Consider the following 22994-nt stretch of genomic DNA (forward strand, 5'->3'; position numbering starts at 1 on the left):
GGATTTACAGTAATACATGGTTGATTTCCACTGGAGGTGTTTTTTCAGGTTGGAAACAGATTTGTGAGAAAAATGTCACTGTTTTCAAATTTGATTTTTCTGTCCTTCCATCCTGGTTGCCAACAGATAAAGTTATTTTATCATTAATTTTGTATAGATTAAAAAACATACTCAGCATGTAGAATAAGATGAATATAAGAACGTTTGTATTTTATTTGTTAAAGATTTGTACTGACAATTACATATTTTGCTGAAATTCATTAGAAAAGCAAGTTTGTAGAATTATCATTAGATTACACCTCCCTCTACTATCTTGGTAGATTAGAAATAAATGAATTTGACGGGTACATCCTGTTTTAACCCTTAGCCTGCTGGCGGCAAGTGATTCTGCCTTTGCGACCAGTGCAGACCAAGATCAGCCTGCACATCCGTGCAGTCTGATCATGGTCTGCACTGTTCGCTATTCAGTCAGTAAATTTTCAGTGAACACCCCTTCAAATGATAAATGGTACTGCCCAAATTGGAAGATGGACCAGTCCATTATAGAAATTTAGCATGGTAAGGGTTAATTCATAAGGCTCTTAATTTTATGTTAAAACAGTGTCCAAATAGAGAGTACACATACCCAGTAATTGAATAGCTGTACAAAATTTTTTGGCTACTTCCAATATTATGCATGAAATTATGAAGTCAATGTCACAAAGGGAGATAATAAAAACAGTGCATTTTACAGTACTTTCTTTTATGTTAATCAAATAGTCAAACCTATGACAAATACATTAGAAAACAATTATCAAACATTGGATTTAACAAGAAAATAATATATTTTATGTTCATAACATAACTTGTGGCAGCCACATTTTAATCAAAGGCATTATGACCCTTTAAAACTTGCCTTTTTAATTAACTCTTTGTAATGAGTATTTCTTTTCCTTAAATAAAACTGTAACAGAATACTGTAAAATGTCAAGGGATGTTGCTTGAATGTGATAGACCAAATTAAATGCTGATAACTTTTATTTTGTGGAGTATCATGTGACACCAATTATCTGAAAAATATTTTTTTCTTAGAAACTCAATCAATGTCAATTAACACTAAATGGCGCAAGAGTAGGATCTTAAATGTATAGTTCTTCTGACAAAGCACAAATAATCAAGAATTCCAGACTAGCCAATAGCTAGCATGAAATGGTTTAAAAAGATTCAGAATGCACTGGATGAGCATCTGTCACTGCGAAAAATATGTGCATATACGGGAGTATACAGTCCCGTATATGTCTAATATACGAATATCATATAAAAGGTATCTTTCCTGAAAGTATGATCAAAACCTACGCCTTAAACATACTTTTGAACCTTGACAATCCCTAACTTTGAATACTGACATAAACTGTTGAAATGTAGTTATGCTAAGTATGAACGAACGGATCCATGTGAGAAAAACATGAATGTCCAATTAAAGAATACGGGATTCCCATATATGGAATGTTCCATATACGGGAAAAATGTTTCCGTATACGCCCGTATATTAGGAGTATACGGAACCATTTTCTGCAGTGTGTATGGAAAGCCCTAGCTGTCTTAAAAGAGAAATGTCATTATATTATGTTGATATTAATGTTACTTTATATTGAGTGGTCCTATCTTTATATAAAGTTGACTGTTCTTTATATCCTTGGGACACCGGGCACATTTTCATGCAATCTTGCCAGACATAGGTATGTTTTTGACAACACAGAAAATGACGTCACTCAACCTTCAGCTATTCCCAGAAGTAAAGAAAACGAAAGTAGACAGGTTAAACTTGAAAACAAAAGTCGATTTGCATTGGTCAATAGTCAGGGATCACGCGTAGAGGTCACCCCGTCTAAATGTATGCGCGTGGACTTCTTTTTTTGAGTCAATTTTCAGCACTTTCTAATGATTTGAAAATACCTAGGCTTTAGCACGACATGTCAGCTTTTCATCTACGAAAACATATTTGAACTCAGAATAAACACAAAGCCCACAGGGGTCCATAACGGAGCAAGGGTATATGGAGATTTTTAGAACTTTGTCAATTCGCCCAAAAGGTCCTTTTTGATGTTGTCTGAAAGTGTCAGTATATGCCTCGGATGTAAGATATTTCCATATTTGAGAGCTGCAGACCTAGACATTTCAGAAATAATTTCAAAATGAATTTCATGTAATAAATGTTGATTCTACAGAAGCGTGAAAGGGCCATCAGACGCTTATACGTTTTATTAGCTCGACTATACGAAGTATAAGGAGAGCTATCCTGCTAGCCGGTGTCGGCGTCTGCGTCTTTCCGCGTCCCCACCTTGGTTAAAGTTTTGGTGCACTTTCTCTTTTTTCAACATATCTCTGTAATTACTTGATGGATTTGTTTCAAACTTGAAATACTTATTCCTCATCATCATCCACATCATCTGACATAAGGGCCATAACTCTGGCACCAATATTTCATGAATTATCCCCCCTTTTCACTTAGATTTTCAGGTTAAAGTTTTGATGCACTTCCACTCTATCTCTGTTATTACTGAATGGATTTGATTCAAACTTAAAATAGTTGTTCAACATCATCACCCACATCATATGACACAAGGTGCATAACTTTGGCACCATTTTTTCATGAATTATTCCCCATTTTTACTTAGAATTTCAGGTTAAAGTTTTGGTGCACTTTCACTCTACCTCTGTTATTACTGAATGGATTTGATTCAAACTTAAAATAGTTGTTCAGCATCATCACCTACATCATATGACACAAGATGCATAACTCTGGTACCATTTTTTCATGAATTATTCCCCTTTTTTACTTAGAATTTCAGGTTAAAGTTTTGGTGCACTTTCACTCTACCTCTGTTATTACTGAATGGATTTTATTCAAACTTAAAATAGTTGTTCAGCATCATCACCCACATCATATGACACAAGATGCATAACTCTGGCACAATTTTTCATGAATTATTCCCCTTTTTACTTAGAATTTCAGGTTAAAGTTTTATGCACTTTCACTCTATCTCTGTTATTACTGAATGGATCTGATTCAAACTTAAACAATTGTTCAACATCATTACCCTTATCATATGATGCAAGGTGCATAACTCTGGGACCAATTTTTCATGAATTATTTCCCCTTTTTACTTAGAATTTTAGGTTAAAGTTTTGATGCACTTTCACTCTGTCTCTGTTATTACTGAATGGATTTGATTCAAACTTAAAATAGTTGTTCAACATCATCACCCACACCATATGATGCAAGGTGCATAACTCTGGCACCAATTTTTTATTAATTATTTCCCCTTTTTACTTAGAATTTTAGGTTAAAGTTTTGATGCACTTTCACTCTGTCTCTGTTGTTACTGAATGGATTTGATTCAAACTTAAAATAGTTGTTCAACATCATCACCCACACTATATGACACAAGCTGCACAACTCTGGCACCAATATTTAATGAATTATGCCCCTTTTTGCTTAGGATATACTTATATAGTGTTTTGATACATTTTATCTTTACCTCTCTTATTACTTTAAGTTGATATTTTTGACATAGACTCAGGCTATTGTGCAATATCTTCATCCACAATTGGAGTCATTAAACACTCCAGTGACAGCTCTAGTTTCCTCAGATGTGCCCAGTTTCACTATCCAGCATTGAAATAGTCAAGCACGCTGTCTCCTGTGACAGCTCTTGTTATGTTAGAGGTGTGGAAAGGATATAGTGTTGCAATGTCCTTATTTGCAGTGGGTATGCCTTTATATCATGTGGTTATGGAATTATATAAAATCAATACTTCTTTATATCAAGAGGTTATATTAATCTGTAAAGTGCATACTTCTTTATAAATGACAAAACAGGGGAAAATTAAGCTCCAGTCAGGAAAACAGATTGAAAATTATGTTGTGACATCTATTATTAACAGCATGGAATATCAAGTACCTAACTACTCAACTTGCCTTTAATGGCATATGTTTTTAGTTTGTGTCATCTATTAACACTGTAAAAGGTCATTATTTACTAGAACGGCCACTTGGGAACACTTGGCCGAAATATTTCTTCAGAAATTATCTGCAATCTTTGGTCATCAGCAAAACGGGAAGGCCGCAAACTGTGAAGCACTTAAACCATGTCCTACTTTCTAAAAGATAGAGTTTCCAGTTCTTTTTCTGACAAAGACTTATATCCTGGTGCAGAGACCAGTTTCAAATATTAACCTGGCGTTTGATAAATCTCCAGATTGTACTTCGAAACTCAAACGTCATAATCTCAACCATTGATATTTTGCAATATCTGAAAAAGTTTTTAGATACATTTTGCAAGTGTATACTACATGTTTGTGTGTATGTTCCCAACTCCAAAATCAGATAAAAATGAGACCCCAACTTGTAGTGGTAGTGTATGACCTAAGCTTCCATGACAAATTCTGACATGCTATCATTTCATTATGAAAATGCTTCCTAAAGGTCAAGCATAGATATGTCAAGTGATTTCATCAAAAAAAAAAAAAAATGCAAAGAAAATAGCTCTACAGAGCAAAAAAAAAAACAGAACTATTTGAATCCGCCATTATGTGACTACCATTTCATTCACGCCATTTTCCATTTTAATGTCTGTAAGAAAAACACTGTAAGAAAAATGCTTTTTCCTTTAAGATAGTGCCAGTTTCATTTGAAATATACCAGCAACCTAAATGTATGAAAAATAAAAAAAAATACAAGGTTTTAGCTTGATACCAACACTTTTAAAGATTGTATGGCATTTCCTGTTACATTATGTAATCTGTTACATATGTGAACACGTCAATTTTTGCCACAAATGGCTGTCGCAACATAATTTTCAATCTGTTTTCCTGACTGGAGCTTAGTCTTAATTACTCTGTTTTGTCATTTTCTACTCTGATCTGCACACAAATTACACATTTAAATTGCTAAAATGTTCAGCCTTACATTATGACTGATATAAATTAGCAATAATATCATATAAATAAATCAAATAAAGTTCTTATAGCAAAGGAAAAATTGCATCACATTTTAAGATAATACCCAGATTATAATACTTGCATATGCCCAGAAAAATGCTTGTACATCCTTAAAAGTCTGGGAATACTGATAAGTCCAGGAATATTGAAAAGTCTGGAAATACTTAAAAATCTGGGAGTATTGAAAAGTCAGGGAATATTGAAATGTCTGGGAATATTGAAATGTCTGGAAATATTGAAAAGGGGAATATCAAGAAGTCTGAGAATACTTAAAAAGCTGGGAATATTGAAAAGTCTTGTAATATTGAAAAGTCATGGAATTCTTAACAAGAGCTGTTGGATCGACTATTCGAAGAATTGATTGAAGAATGGGGTCAAAATAATTCTACAGATATTTAGACAAAAGAAAAAAATACATTAGACAAACAATGTTCCTGTATTTGTGGATTTCGATAAGTCTTGCACTAAATGGCAATGTGTGAACCAATTTCAAAGTCCAAAAAGGGCCATTATTCAGCCAAAATAGTTGTCAGAGTTATGTACTCTTGCCTACAGATGGAAATCATGATGATAAACGAGTGTTCAAACTTTAAAAGCCATATGTTAAATAGTTTTTACAAAACATGGACTTGTATGAAATCAGAACCAATTTCCAAGTCCAAAAAGGGCAATAATTCAGTTATGTACTCTTTCCTACAGATAGAGACTATCTTACTGAACAAGTGATAAAAGTTTCAAAGTCATATGTCAAACACTTTACACAAAATATGAACTGGTACGAAAAACTTAACCAAGATTTCTAAGTCAAAAGGGGCCATAATTCAGCCAAAATCCTTGATGAAGTTATGTATTCTTGCCTATAACTGGACATGGTGATGGTAAACAGGTGTTGAAAGTTTCAAAGCTTTATCTTCAAAGACTTTGTCAAAATATGAACTGGTACGAAAAACTTAACCCAGATTTCTATGTCAAAAAGGGCCATAAATCAGCCAAAATCCTTGATGGAGTTATGTGCTCTTGCCTGTAACTGGACATGGTGATGGTAAACAAGTGTTGAAAGTTTCAGAGCTTTATCTAAAAAGACTTTGTCAAAATATGAACTGGTACGAAAAACTTAACCAAGATTTCTAAGTCAAAAGGGGCCATAATTCAGCCAAAATCCTTGACAGAGTTATGTACTCTTGCCTATAACTGGACATGGTGATGGTAAACAAGTGCTGAAAGTTTCAAAGCTTTATCTCAAAAGACTTTGTCAAAATATGGAATGGTACGAAAAACGTAACCATGATTTCTGGGAATACTGATACTTCTGTGAATACTAGCACATATGGTAATATTGGTAATCTGGGAATACTGATATATCTGATATATATACTTCAGAATCCTGGTAAATCAGGGAATACTCAAATTTAGGAACACTGAAAAGTCAGGGAATACCAGAAGTCTGGTAATACTAATACATCTATGAAATTGTGGAGTACTGAAAAGTCAGGGAATACCAAAAAGTCTGGGAATACTGATGTATACATCTATGAATACTAACATATATCGTAATACTGATAATCTGGGAATGCTGATATTTCTGGGAATGCTTATACTTCAGGGAATACTGACATGGTGAGGAATACATGAGGAATACTGATACATCAGTGAATACTGAGAAGTCAGAGAATACTGATAAGTTCTGGAATTCTAAGGCATCCAGTAATACTATTACATCTTAGATGTATACTGATATCTCTAGAATTATGATATGGCCTGAGGTACCTATGTGTCTCGGAATACTGATAAGTCTTTTAGTTCCTACATATCTGGAAATACTGGTCCACTTGGAATACTAATACATCTGGTAATATTATAATATCTCGAAATACTGATATATCTTAGAATACAGATACATCTGAGATACTGATGTATCTGGGAATACTGACTATCTTGGGATACCAAAGTATCTGGTAATCTGGGAAGACAGATATTATGTCTACAAATACTATAGTGATAAATCTTAGGATACTATATGTCTGGAATACTGATGTAAATTGGAGTACTGATACAATCTATGATTACTGATACACCTAGGAATACTAATATATCTGAGAATAATGATACACCTAGGAATACTGATACATCTGAGAATACTGATACATCTAGGATTACTAATATGTCTGGAATACCAACAGATCTAGGAATACTGATATGTCTGGGAATACTGATACAGCTAGGAATACTGATATGTCTGAGAATAATGATACAGCAAGGAAAACTAATGTAAAACTACAGATACATCTGGGAGTACTGCTATACCTTGCAATACTGTTACATCTACAAATACTGGTATGTCTGGGAATACTGATACATCTAGGAATACTGGTATGTCTGGGAATACTGATACATCTAGGAATACTTGTATGTCTGGGAATACTGATACATCTAGGAATACTGGTATGTCTGGGACTACTGATACATCTAGGAATACTGGTATGTCTGGGAATACTGATACATCTAGGAATACTGGTATGTCTGGGAATACTGATACACTAGGGATACTGGGATGCTGGGAATACTGATACATGTAGGATACATACATGTATGTCTGCTTTGCAATACTGATACATCTAGGAATACTGATACAACTAGTGTAAGGCTACTGATACATGTAGCAGTACTGCTATGTCTTGCAATACTGATACATCTAGGAGTACTGGTATGTCTGGGAATACTGATACAACTAGTGTAAGACTACCGATACATGTAGCTGTACTGCTACGTCTTGCAATACTGATACATCTAGGAATACTGATACAACTAGTGTAAGGCTACTGATACATGTAGCAGTACTGCTATGTCTTGCAATACTGATACATCTAGGAGTACTGGTATGTCTGGGAATACTGATACAACTAGTGTAAGACTACTGATACATGTAGCAGTACTGCTATGTCTTGCAATACTGATACATCTAGGAATACTGATACAACTAGTGTAAGACTACTGATACATGTAGCAGTACTGCTATGTCTTGCAATACTGATACATCTAGGAGTACTGGTATGTCTGGGAATACTGATACAACTAGTGTAAGACTACTGATACAATGTAGCAGTACTGCTATGTCTTGCAATACTGATACATCTAGGAGTACTGGTATGTCTGGGAATACGGATGCATCTGAGAATATTGATAAAAGTAGAATACTGATAAAGTCTAGAATACTCATATATCAATATTAAAACTTAACACTCAGCTTTTAAATATGCACTTTTCTAACCTTGTTCCAACCCACTTAGTAGAGGAACATCTTGGCTGTCTGAAACAGGTTCAAACTGTATTTTCTCCAGCTGTTTTGCCACAATAGTTGTGAGTACAGAATTTATAGCAACTTTATCTCCTAGTACAAAGCTTCCAGTTTCTACTTTTTGAATGAGTTCAGCAGTATCCTCGCTGTTGGACACAGAATCTTCATGTCTGTTTTCTAACAGTGATACAGTTGTTGGAAGGTATACTTCATTCTGTATATACATGATGTGAGGTTTCGTGGCCCGTATTTTTCCGAAATAGTGAGAACATTTCTGTATTAGGTCGTCCAGCATGTTACAGATCTCACACTGACTCTGAAATATATTTACATGCCCTGAAGTATTAAATTTTCATTTTGTGGTTTCTGTAGAAATGGGAAACAGGAGGTCATCGATTTTGGATGTTAAAGTATTAGAAAAATAATTTGTTCATTGTGATTTAATTTTGTTGATAAAAGTAGCCAAAAAGTAAACAAAAACAGTTCCAAAAAACAAGAGGCCCATGATGGCCCTATATTGCTCACCTGAGTTTAATTGCTTTCTTGAAAAAAAATATTTGCTAAAGCTAAACAAGTAACCCCATGGGGTGGGGTCAATCTGACCCCGGAGGTCATGATTTTAACAAATTTTGTAGAAGTCTACCTGGCAATGCTACATGTCAAATATCTAAGATCTAGGCCTTCTGGTTTATTTCTAGAAAATGTTTGAAGATTTTCCTATGTAAAATCAAGTGACCCCTGGGGCGGGGTCAATTTTGACCCCGGGGGTCATGATTTGAACAAAGTTTGTAAAAGTCTACTAGGCAATGCTACATGTCAAATATCTAAGATCTAGGCCTTCTGGTTTATTTCTAGAAAATGTTTGAAGATTTTCCTATGTAAAATCAAGTGACCCCTGGGGCGGGGTCAATTTTGAACCCAGGGGTCATGATTTGAACAAAGTTTGTAAAAGTCTACTAGCCAATGCTACTTGTGAAATATCTAAGCTCTATGCCTTCTGGTTTATTTTTAGAAAATTTTTGAAGATTTTCCTACATAAAACCAAGTGACCCCTGGGATGGGGTCAATTTTGACCCCGAGGGTCATGATTTGAACAAAGTTTGTAAAAGTCTACTAGGCAATGCTACATGTCAAATATCTAAGATCTAGGCCTTCTGGTTTATTTCTAGAAAATGTTTGAAGATTTTCCTTTGTAAAATCAAGTGACCCCTGGGGCGGGGTCAATTTTGACCCCGGGGGGTCATGATTTGATTTGTTTGTTTGTTTTGGGTTTAACGCCATTTTTCAACAGAATTTCAGTCATGTAATGGCGGGCAGTTAACTGAACCAGTGGTCCTGGTTCTGTACAAGTTACAAACTGTCTACCGCAAGTAACTGCCAACTTCCCCACATGAATTAATCAGAGGTGGAGGACTAATGATTTAGACACGAATCTGTTTATCAAATTAGTCACGAGACTATACGCCCCGCCCAGGCAATGCTACATGTCAAATATCTAAGCTCTATGCCTTCTGGTTTATTTTAAGAAAATTTTTGAAGATTTTCCTACATAAAACCAAGTGACCCCTGGGATGGGGTCAATTTTGACCCCGAGGGTCATGATTTGAACAAAGTTTGTAAAAGTCTACTAGGCAATGCTACATGTGAAATATCTAAGCTCTATGCCTTCTGGTTTATTTTTAGAAAATTTTTGAAGATTTTCCTACATAAAACCAAGTGACCCCTGGGGTGGGGTCAATTTTAACTCCGGGGGTCATGAATTTTGTAGATGTCCACTAGGCAATGCTACAGATGAAATATCTAAGCTCTAGGCCTTCTGGTTTATTTTGAAGATTTTTCTATGTAAAATCAAGTGACCCCTGGGGCGGGGTCAATTTGACCCCGGGGGTCATGATTTGAACAAATTTTGTAGAAGTCTACTAGGCAATGCTACATGTCAAATATCTAAGACCTAGGCTTTCTTGTTTATTTTTAGAAAATGTTTGAAGATTTTCCTATGTAAAATCAAGTGACCCCTGGGGTGGGGTCAATTTTGACTCCGGGGGTCATGATTTGAATAAATTTTGTAGAAGTCTACTAGGCAATGCTACATGTCAAATATCTAAGACCTAGGCCTTCTGGTTTATTTTTAGAAAATGTTTGAAGATTTTCCTATGTAAAATCAAGTGACCGCTGGGGCGGGGTCAATTTTGACCCCGGGGGTCATGATTTGAACAAATTTTGTAGAGGTCCACTAGGCAATGCTACATGTGAAATATCTAAGCTCTGGGCCTTCTGGTTTATTTTTAGAAAAATTTTGAAGATTTTCCTATGTATAATCAAGTGACCCCTGAGGCGAGGTCAGTTTTGACCCTGGGGTCACACTTTGAACAATTTGTAGTAGAGGTCCGCTAGGCAATGCTACAAGTCAAATATCTAAGCTCTAGGGCTTCTGGTTTTTGAGAAGAAGATTTTTTAAGATTTTCCTATGTAAAATCAAGTGACCCCTGGGACGGGGTCAATTTTGACCCCTGGGATTGGCTCCCAGAGTTCTGCATGGAATTCAGTTCTTTGAACAATTTTGAAAGGGGGCCACCCAAGGATCAATCCTGTGAAGTTTGGTGTAATTTTGCCCAGTGGTTTTCAAGAAATTGTTGACGGATGACGCACTACGCACGACAGACATCAAGCGGTCACAATAGCTCACCTTGTCACTTCGTGACAGGTGAGCTAAAAATAATGATTTCATACTTGTTTGCATCACCATTTCCCATGTCAACAATTTAAAAAAAAGAAAGTATTAAATCAATCTGCAAAGGACTTGCAGATATGAAATGATTTAAGTCTAAAACATACTTTCATTTTCTTTATAGTAATGTATCAATTACAACCAAAACAACAAATCACTTACTTACAAAACTATAGACTTGAGGATAAAACTGTACTAATTATTTCGGATAAAATGTTGTTAAAGAGCGATATTTGTGAACATGGCTATAGTTCTGATAATGATCGGTCAGTAAATAAAATGTAAATATTTACCTGGGGCCGTAAATTTCATAAAGCTACTAAGGAAAAAATAATCCTTAGTTACTGTGATTTGCCTTACTTTTCTGCATTTTCTTCTAAGCTGATAGGAAATATCTTAAGTGTACGTTATACATAAAGCACCTTAGTCTAAAAAACTCTGTAAGTCAATCATTTTTTCCTTAAGTTGATGCTTTTTCCCTTAGATACGACATAAAGACATTCCTTAAATGAATACTTTTTCCCTACTTTTTCCCTAAGGAGAAAATTTGACATTAGGCCTAGAACAAGTTCTTTGTTTCTGGTAACATGCTCGAAAAAATTAGGGTAGGTAGGTCGGAATTTTTTTTTTTTTTTGAATTTTTTTTTTTTATTAGGGAGACTTTTCAGAAATTATTTTTGTGTCAAAAAAGGAGTACAAACAAGGGGGTTATGGCTTTAGAGCATCAGTAAGTTGATATCATTTTTTCCTTAAGTTGATGCTTTTTCCCTTAGTTACAATATTAAGATATTCCTTAAATGAATACTTTTTCCCTACTTTTTCCCTAAGGAGAAAATTTGACATTAGGCCTAAAAAAAGTTCTTTGTTTCTGGTAACATGCTCGAAAAAATTAGGGTAGGTAGGTCGGAAATTTTTTTTTTATTAAGGGAGACATTTCAGAAATTATTTTTGTGTCAAAAAAGGAGTACAGACAAGGGGGTTATGGCTTTAGAGCATCAGTAAGTTGATTTCTAACATCAATGTGCATGTTTAAAGCATAAAAAGTGCAGTTCTGCAAGTTGAAAAAAATATTCTCCAAGGCCATAAAAACATTTAGGGTCGGGCCAAAAAATTAGGGTAGGTCGGGATACCTGAAACAAACAATTTTTTTTTACGCCTTAAGGATATTCTTGTCTAAGGAAAATCTTAAGGTGTTTTAAGAATAAGAATTCTAAGGAATTCCTTCCCTAAGGAGAATTTAGTTAAAGGAAAAAGTCCTATATAAGTGACCCCCCCCCCCCTCCCAAATACCAGACTTTTTAATCCCCAATATACAAGATCCTGTCTGGTCCAGTCTGATAAGGGTCCATAAAACCCCTGTAGACTTGACATGTAGCCTAATTATTGTCAGAGGATCATAAATTTTATTGCCTACAGGTAAATTGGTTATTTCCTGTGTTTTGCATTTTATTAATTGAAATGCTGTTGTTTTTTTAGTCTTTTTTCAGCATGTACACAAAATTATTTTAACTGATAAGATACTAATTTTGATTGCTCTGTCATGTTGAGTAATGTCCTGGCCAATTAAATTATAACTCTTATAGCAAAGCATTTCTCACTATAAAATAATTATTCAAAACTTAATAAGAGAAATTACAAGTTTGTTTATTCAATGATTATGATCTTTTTATCAAAAGTAACAAAATAAAAACGAAAAAACAAAAGAAAGATAATTGCTGGATTTTATTAGAAATTAAAGAAGCGTTCAGTTGCATTTTTAATAGATAAAGAAGGTATATAGACAGTAGGATGTTATATATTAAAAATGCTTAATTCCTCTTGTGTTGTCTAAATAATGTTAACTTTCTTTTATGTATAATAAAATACAGCAGTAAAGATATATCATTGTCCAAATACACAATAATTTATTACTTCTAAAAGCTATGTGCCTGAATGCATTTTTTATATTTTTGATAATAAAAAACAGCAATAATGAGATGTAATTGTTAAAAAACTTACTTTATTAAAAATATGATAAAACACTGTTGTATCTTATCACTTTGTTTATTTAGCCCTAATTCAATCAAGCTTTCTCGTTTAAAGATGAGAACTGATTTGCTATAAAGGTGAGAAATATCACCTGCAATTTATTTACTGCACAGTAGCTATACAGTAGCTTATTATGATAAACAGAAGCAAGTCTACCAATGGTCCTGACTTGTGTATTGGCCCTTATCACCAATACGCAGACCTTATCATCTCCATAGGCCACATACCAGGCATACCAGATTCAGTGTCTTTAAATCCTAAGGAGCTTTATCAATACAGGCCCTGATCAGTGACTGGGTCACTAATCTCAAATAACAAAACATATTTACCAGTATATTGATCAGAAGATGTGACACATTATCCTAAATGGCTAGTAGTTAATGGTATATTGATCAGAAGATGTGACACATTATCCTAAATGGCTAGTAGTTAATCATAAGATGCGTTATATTAACTTGAATAAGCTGATATAGCAAATTAACCAGATTAATTCATTATTGACAAATCAATGATGAAATCAATTGCTCTGATACCAATCTACAATAATTGATTGATACACCATCAGTCTATTAATTCATATTATCCAAATTGGTCTAATCATTACATTCTTTAAGTTTAGGCCATATCCATTGAAATCTGTAGGAATTGTTATGTTAGTATTGCCTAATATAAAATTTAAAAGGGCCTATAATGCCTAAATCAGGCTTGATACATGTAAGTGCTGAAAATATGCTCAAGTTCACTTCATTATGATACATTTCTGTAAGTTTGGGTCAAATCCCTTGAAAACTGTAGGAAAAGTTATCTGGACAAATATTTTTTGATGGAAGGGTAATGGATAGGGGGTGAACATGGCAGCATTATATATCTAACCAATATTTTTTTGCGGAACATAAAAATCATTTTACCATAAAACCTTGATAAAGTCTTGATAAATATTAAAAAAAGGACATTTTGGGACAATAAATCTGCAAAAAACTGGAGATGCTTTTGAGAAAAGCGCATGTCTCCCACAACTGCCCCTATGAAAAATGTTAGTTTCTCTAGATGTTTTAGATGAGTGGATCCAATTAGATGGTCTGGATGAGTGGATCCAATCAGTAATTCAAGGGCCATAAATCAAAAGTGCCTGGGCGGATTTGGCTAGTTATGGAACTTGGGTAAGGTCTTATGGCCAAACACATTTTATTCAAGTTTGGTGAAGATCGGATGAGAAATGTTCGACTTAGAGAGTGGACAAGAGTAAACAGACGGATTTTTTTGGTAATTCAAGGGCCGTAACTCTAAAATGCCTGGACCGATTTGGCTAGTTATCAAACTTGGCCGAGGTCTCATGGTCAAACACATTTTGTTCAAGTTTGGTGAAGATTGGATGAGAAATGTTTGATTAAGAGTGCAGGACATAAGTAAAAAGGCCATTTTTTGATAATTCAAGGGCCGTAACTCCAAAATGCCTGGACTGATTTGGCTAGTTATCGAACTTGGCCGAGGTCTCATGGTCAAACACATTTTGTTAAAGTTTGGTGAAGATTGGATGAGAAATATTCGAATTAGACTGCAGACAAGAGTAAAAAGACCAATTTTTGGTAATTCAAGGGCCATAACTCCAAGACGCCTGGACCGAATTGGCTAGTTATGGAACTTGGCCGAGGTCCTATGCTCAAACACATTTTGTTCAAGTTTGGTGAAAATCGGATGAGAAATGTTCGACTTAGAGTGCGGACAAGCTTTGTGACAGACACACAGACAGACACACACACACACACAGACTGGTGTTAATCAATATGTCTCCCACACCACTGTGTGGTGGGAGACATAATAATCAGAGCATGACATGCCAAAGACATGTATAGCTTGGGTGGGCTTTACACCAGTAACTCCTTTGAAGTTTCAAAGAAATCTAAAATGAAGCATGGACAGAATCTCTACATTATCAATAATAATCTTATATAATAAAAAAAGTTCCATAACTCATTGAAAAAAACTTTCCACCAGAGAAATTGTAATGTAAGCATAATTCAGCTTGCTATTGATAATTCTTATGATCCCACCAATAGCATGGGAGAAGTGACATTCAGACAATCTAAAACTGGGACTTGTCAACAATATGCCAATAAGGTTTTATGCCAACCACTCCTATGAAGTTTCATTAAAATCTTGATATATTTTTTTCTCAGAACAAGAGCTGACAAGCTAAATGCTGAGGGACAGATATACAATATGAAAGGAAAAAACAGTATGTGTCCCATCAAATAGGAAGACATGATATAAGACCTTACCACATAGCATGGACAGACAAGAATCACTAGCAACCATATTGCAATACTTGTGATTGTTCCACCAATGGCTACTTTACACTCTAAATCAGCTCCACTGAAATAAAAGGTAAAAAAGCATGACTGAAAAATAAATATTAAGGGGAAATGGGACAGTTGCCTATATGTATATAGGCAAAATTTTTCCTACAGGCAAAATTTTTTTTAAACTTTGTGTACTGACTGAGAATCAAGTTTAAAATGGAAATATATATTAAATATCATAGGTACCCAGGCTTGATCTTGAATTATCTGCCCTTGAAAATCAGAAAATACTAAAAAATCCAATTTTCAAGGGCAGATAATTCAAGATCAAGGCAAGAGAACTGTGTATTTCAAATTTTATTTCTGTTTCAGACTTCATTTGCAGTCAGTATAAAAAGTTTAAAAAAATTCTGTCCATACATATAGGCAAAGAACTATAAAATACACAGAATGGCAACTTGGGATAATCCCGCGCCATCTCGTGTTAGCGTGTTATCTTATTTCAAAGCGTTTGCCGACTTGATCAATCATGATCAAATCAACAGACGCTTACTCAAGAATAAAACTGGTGGTACGCCCGGCACGTAATAAACCAATTTGAGTCCTTTTTCAAACGAAAACTGTTGATGTCTCAGACTTTCAATCATAAATTCATTCCTTCCCCGTGTAGAATATACTAATAACATTAAAAATGCACCATTATCATGATAAACAAATGATCCGAAAGTAACCTTATTTCAAAGCGTTAGCTGACTTGATCAATCACGATCGACAGACGCTTACAACGAGATCTCATTCAGCTGTCACGGGATGTTGGCGAGATTTGCTCTATATGCCTTTCAAGTTGCCGATCTGTTTATTTTATAGCTCTTTGATATAGGCAATTCCCCTTAATGCATCTATTTTCTGAATAAAATACAGCCATTCATGTTACCTTTATATCATTTCAACTTATATTATTACTGCTTGCACAGCAGACAATATATTTTTCGTGTTATTCTTAATTCTGAATTAAATGGTCAACTAAACAACAAGGCACATGTTACAGAAAAGTTACTAATATACTAATATTTTAGAATATGACATGGTATGCCATGCTTGCCTGTGTGTATAATATTAAATCATATATGTATACTATTAGAACATGTTGGATATATGTAACACATGTAGTAATGTAACTCACAAATTAAGGACAGATAATTTTATTATGTTTGGTAAATATATCTTAATATCCCAAACATGAGATCATCATCTGATTGGCAGCTTGTTTAATTTTCTGCATGAAACAGTCATATTGTACAAAAAAAGTTCCAGATTTTGAAATTATATGGACATTATTGAATCATGGCACAATATTATTTCTTTCATTTTGCAGCCTTGTCTCCCATTTAAAATGTCACAAAAATAAAGGTCAGTGAAACTTCGTTAACTCGAACTCGGATAATTCATACATCACCCTTCTCTTGAATTCATCGTCAGGACCCAGAAAAATCCCTGTATATATGTATATATATATAAGGAATTTTGTTCAATAACTGGTCCAGGAACAAATTTTGCTGCTCCCGTTGAGTTTGAGTTAACGAAGTTCAACTGTACTAAGTTTGTTTTAACAAAGTGGGGGAATACCATCTGTAATTAAACAGAAGTGTTTATATCAATTTTTCTAGATAAATGTTAAATATGAGACATTAGCATTAAATGCTCTTCCCAGATATCACACCACAAAGACATTATTTTGTTTTCATTCTCATTTAAGAAGGCATGATTTCGTTTTTTTGGCAAAACTTCAATTTTCTATTTAAGAAGGCATGATTTCATATTTTGGCGAAACTTCAATTTTCTATTTAAGAAGGCATGATTTCGTTTTTTTGGCGAAACTTCAATTTTCTATTTAAGAAGGCATGATTTCGTATTTTGGCGAAACTTCAATTTTCTATTTAAGAAGGCATGATTTCGTTTTTTTGGCGAAACTTCAATTTTCTATTTAAGAAGGCATGATTTCGTTTTTTTGGCGAAACTTCAATTTTCTATTTAAGAAGGCATGATTTCGTTTTTTTGCCGAAACTTCAATTTTCTATTTAAGAAGGCATGATTTCGTTTTTTTGGCGAAACTTCAATTTTCTATTTAAGAAGGCATGATTTCGTTTTTTTGGCGAAACTTCAATTTTCTATTTAAGAAGGCATGATTTCGTATTTTGGCGAAACTTCAATTTTCTATTTAAGAAGGCATGATTTCGTTTTTTTGGCGAAACTTCAATTTTCTATTTAAGAAGGCATGATTTCGTATTTTGGCGAAACTTCAATTTTCTATTTAAGAAGGCATGATTTCATATTTTGGCGAAACTTCAATTTTCTATTTAAGAAGGCATGATTTTCGTATTTTGGCAAAACTTCAATTTTCTATTTAAGAAGGCATGATTTCGTTTTTTTGGCGAAACTTCAATTTTCTATTTAAGAAGGCATGATTTTCGTATTTTGGCGAAACTTCAATTTTCTATTTAAGAAGGCATGATTTCGTTTTTTTGGCGAAACTTCAATTTTCTATTTAAGAAGGCATGATTTTCGTATTTTGGCGAAACTTCAATTTTCTATTTAAGAAGGCATGATTTCGTTTTTTTGGCGAAACTTCAATTTTCTATTTAAGAAGGCATGATTTCATATTTTGGCGAAACTTCAATTTTCTATTTAAGAAGGCATGATTTCGTTTTTTTGGCGAAACTTCAATTTTCTATTTAAGAAGGCATGATTTCATTTTTTGGCGAAACTTCAATTTTCTATTTAAGAAGGCATGATTTTGTTTTTTGGCGAAACTTCAATTTTCTATTTAAGAAGGCATGATTTCGTTTTTTGGCGAAACTTCAATTTTCTATTTAAGAAGGCATGATTTCGTTTTTTGGCGAAACTTCAATTTTCTATTTAAGAAGGCATGATTTTGTTTTTTGGCGAAACTTCAATTTTCTATTTAAGAAGGCATGATTTCGTTTTTTTGGCGAAACTTCAATTTTCTATTTAAGAAGGCATGATTTCGTTTTTTGGCGAAACTTCAATTTTCTATTTAAGAAGGCATGATTTCGTTTTTTTGGCGAAACTTCAATTTTCTATTTAAGAAGGCTGATGATTTCGTTTTTTGGCGAAACTTCAATTTTCTATTTAAGAAGGCATGATTTCGTTTTTTTGGCGAAACTTCAATTTTCTATTTAAGAAGGCATGATTTCGTTTTTTTGGCGAAACTTCAATTTTCTATTTAAGAAGGCTGATGATTTCGTTTTTTGGCGAAACTTCAATTTTCTATTTAAGAAGGCATGATTTCGTTTTTTTGGCGAAACTTCAATTTTCTATTTAAGAAGGCATGATTTTGTTTTTGTTGAAAGTCTTCAATATCTTATTTGGTAATATTTTTTTCTGAAAGTTGCTGAAGTTCAAAACTCACTTCGATCAGTAGATTGTAAGAAAATGGAAAAATATGTTGTATCAGGATATTTCTTGTAGTGCATTTTTTAACACTGTCTATATCAAATTGTGTAACTATTTTTAACCCTTACCATGCTAAATTTCTTCAATGAAGTTGTCCATCTTTCAGTCTGGATAGTACCATTAACTGTTAAAAGGGGTGCTTACCAAAAACATACTGACTGAATGGCAAATGGTGCAGATCATGATCAGATCTGCACTGTTTGCCATTCAGTCAGTATCTTTTTGCTTAGCACCACTTTTAACAGTTAATGTTACTGTCCAAATTGAAAGATGGACAAGTTCATTATTGAAATTTAGCAGGGTAAGGGTTAGAATCTAAAAATACATCTCAAGTCAAAATTCATTCTTATGCATTGGAAGCAGCTTCTCTGTAAGTCACAGTTTTTGTACTTTACATAAATATGAAATATGAAAAAGCAGAAAGTTTACACCAAAATGCAATTTTTACAAAGTCAGTTTTAAAATATGTATGAAGGAGTGACTTATATATACTGAAAAGTGAGGCCCAAGATTTTTACCAGTGATTGCACCATTTGACAAACTCGTATAGAATATGACGGTACAATTTTCATTCCATCATCTTCTTGAAAGTTGGAAATTACCAGTGCCAAACCTCTATGGGATGAAAAAGAATGCTCTTTTTCTAAATTCTAAACAACATTTGTAAAAATCTAGGAACTGTCTGTAAATTTTTCTAGAAATAAGAGTTTTATTTTTTGCTATAATTGTATTTTTAATAAAATAGTTGTATGAAAGAGTGTTAGCTTACCCTACAGAACATTTCCAGATAATAACTGAACATCCTACTGACAACTCCAGGAACAATATGACCATGTATATAGCAATAGCCCAGCTCATTGTCACAGCAGAATTTCTAATCCTGAGTGTACAAGAGTATATACAAAATGTATTAAAAGTAACATTTAAAATTGTAAGATAAAATTATCCACTGTCTGTTTCTTTTTCTATAATTATATATCAGATTCCAGTCGTATGACACCAAAACAACATTGCAAATTATTACTATTTTTGAATCAAACCAGGTTATATATAACTTTAATAACACATATGTTAAAATACTTTTTTGTTATGTATGCTATTTAAAAATCACACCCTCATATTTTTCTAAAAAAAAAATGTCTTCAAGTCACAGTTGAAGAATTCTGTTTTTTTATTAAAAATCTTTCTCAATGTAAAACAACCTTACATTTCATTTCAAGCACATTCTTGAAAATTTAGCCTTTCTTACTTTAAATGATATTTCCAGAATAGTTCAATGCAAACACACCCTAAATAAAATCTCTAACAATATCCTGTCTTTTTCTAGATCATTTTTAAATTAACAAATATCCTACCCAGATCTTTTAAAGTGAGAAAGTCAGATTGCTTTTCATGAAAGGAAGGTTATATATTGGGAAATCAGAGCTATAATTGCCTGGGATTAAATGTCTTGTTGTGTCCAGAAATGGTTATATTGGTTGAACAGAAATCATTGTTGTCTGCGAAACTCTCTCTGGGATTTCATGCATTTTTTTTCTACAAGGAGCTAGTTTCCAAGATTTATTGACAAAAAAAAAATATCGTTAGTTTTATACAGTGTATCCTAGAAAACTCTCCCTGGGATTTCATGCATTTTTTTTCTACAAGGAGCTAGTTTCCAAGATTTATTGACAAAAAAAATATCCTTAGTTTTATACAGTGTATCCCAGATAAATACAATCCTCTGCAATTGGATATTGCTGGTTCAGTTTAAGATAAGTAGAAACTCTTCAAAATTATAAGCAATTACATCTCATTGTGCAGTTATATACCAGTACACTGGTATTGTCAGTTCTTCAGTCTGTGTTCTGACTCTATGTTTTGTTCAAAGAAGAAAACTCCAGAGGCTCTTCAAATTTTGTATAATTATGTCTCCTTTCTTCTTGAACAATAATAACGTAATCAGAGCCATGAAAGATAAGTCAGAATATAAAAAGAGGAATGATTAAAAAAATTAAATATGATTATCTATTAAGTAGCCAGAGTTAGCTAGCTTGTGCAGTTCTATGTGGAATGGTACTGTTACCTGGTATTTGTCCACTCCGGAATTGTTCGGCTACCCGCTATCTCTCCATGCTGGAATGGCACTGTTAACCAGTATCTGTCCAATCTGGAATGGTTCTGTCACCTGGTATCTGTCCACTCAGGAATGGTACTGTTACCTGGTATCTGTCCACTCAGGAATGGTACTGTTACCTGGTATCTGTCAACTCAGGAATGGTACTGTTACCTGGTATCTGTCCACTCAGGAATGGTACTGTTACCTGGTATCTGTTCACTCAGGAATGGTACTGTTACCTGGTATCTGTCCACTCAGGAATGGTACTGTTACCTGGTATCTGTCCACTCAGGAATGGTACTGTTACCTGGTATCTGTCCACTCAGGAATGGTACTGTTACCTGGTATCTGTCCACTCAGGAATGGTACTGTTGCCTGGTATCTGTCCACTCAGGAATGGTACTGTTACCTGGTATCTGTCCACTCAGGAATTGTACTGTTACCTGGTATCTGTCCACTCAGGAATGGTTCTGTCACTTGGTATCTGTCCACTCAGGAATGGTACTGTTACCTGGTATCTGTCCACTCAGGAATGGTACTGTTACCTGGTATCTGTCCACTCAGGAATGGTATTGTTACCTGGTATCTGTCCACTCAGGAATGGTACTGTTACCTGGTATCTGTCCACTCAGGAATGGTACTGTTACCTGGTATCTGTCAACTCAGGAATGGTACTGTTACCTGGTATCTGTCCACTCAGGAATGGTACTGTTACCTGGTATCTGTCCACTCAGGAATGGTACTGTTACCTGGTATCTGTCAACTCATGAATTGTACTGTTACCTGGTATCTGTCCACTCAGGAATGGTACTGTTACCTGGTATCTGTCCACTCAGGAATGGTACTGTTACCTGGTATCTGTCCACTTAGGAATCATACTATTACCTGGTATCTGTCCACTCAGGAATGGTTCTGTCACCTGGTATCTGTCCACTCAGGAATCATACTGTTACCTGGTATCTGTCCACTCAGGAATCGTACTGTTACCTGGTATCTCTCCAAATGAATCAGCAGTGGAATGATTTGAGACACAATGTCTTTTAACAAATCGTCACGGAGAACATAAGCCTCACCCAGGGCTCAAACTTGCAACCCCGCGATCTGTAGATCTGCGCTCTCCCTATTGAGCTAAGGTGGCAGGCATCTGTCCATTCTGGAATGGTACTATTACCTGGTATCTGTCCAATCTGGAATGGTACTGTTACCCAGTATCTATCCACTGTGGAATGCTACTGTTAACTGGTTATCTGTCCACTCTGGAATGGTACTGTTACTTGGTATCTGTCCAATCTGGAATGCTACTGTTAACTGGTATCTGTCCACTCTGGAATGCTACTGTTAACTGGCATCTGTCAACTCTGGAATGCTACTGTTAACTGGCATCTGTCCACACTGGAATGCTACTGTTAACTGGCATCTGTCCACTCTGGAAAGCTACTGTTAACTGGCATCTGTCCACTCTGGAATGTTACTGTTAACTGGCATCTGTCCACTCTGGAATGCTACTGTTAACTGGCATCTGTCCACTCTGGAATGCTACTGTTAACTGGCATCTGTCCACTCTGGATTGGTACTGTTACCTGGTATCTGTCCACTCTGGATTGGTACTGTTACCTGGTATCTATCCAATCTGGAATGGTACTGTTACCTGGTATCCCTCCATTTTTGAATTGTACTGTAGCACATCATCCGTCCACTCTGGAATGGTACTGTTACCTTTATTTCACCACTCTGGAATGGTACCGTATCTGTCCACTCTGGATTGGCACTATCAATAAGTATCTATCCACTGTGGAATGGTACTGTTACTAAGTATCTGTCCACTCTGGAATAGCACTGTTAACCAGTATCTATCCACTCTTTAATGGAACTGTTACCTGGTATCTGTCCACTATGGAATGGTACTGTTACCCAGTATCTATCCACTCTGGAGTGGCACTGTTAACCAGTATTTGTCCACTCTGGAATGGTACTGTTACCCAGTATCTATCCAATATGGAATGGTACTGAAACCCAGTATCTGTCCACTCTGGAATGGCAATGTTAACCAGTATCTTTTCACTCTGAATGGTACTGTTACCTGATATC

The 22994-nt window shown here is 34.8% G+C and overlaps 1 protein-coding gene across 1 annotated transcript in view; it reads right to left on the reverse strand.

Annotated features, from left to right (window-relative positions):
- The window catches only part of LOC123560301 (uncharacterized), a 35477-nt gene extending 14371 nt beyond the window's left edge, over nt 1-21106 (reverse strand). Inside the window, exons 1-4 of the mRNA XM_045352517.2 lie at nt 20874-21106; nt 19578-19688; nt 15314-15407; nt 8252-8594 (exon numbers count right to left, since the gene is read on the reverse strand). Of these exons, the coding sequence (XP_045208452.2) occupies nt 8252-8594; nt 15314-15407; nt 19578-19666 (526 nt within the window). The 5' untranslated portion in view covers nt 19667-19688; nt 20874-21106. The remainder of the gene's footprint in view (nt 1-8251; nt 8595-15313; nt 15408-19577; nt 19689-20873) is intronic.
- Between the last annotated feature and the right edge of the window lie 1888 nt (nt 21107-22994).

This window comes from Mercenaria mercenaria, chromosome 10, assembly GCF_021730395.1.
Source record: "Mercenaria mercenaria strain notata chromosome 10, MADL_Memer_1, whole genome shotgun sequence".
In the NCBI taxonomy this organism is placed as follows: domain Eukaryota; kingdom Metazoa; phylum Mollusca; class Bivalvia; order Venerida; family Veneridae; genus Mercenaria; species Mercenaria mercenaria.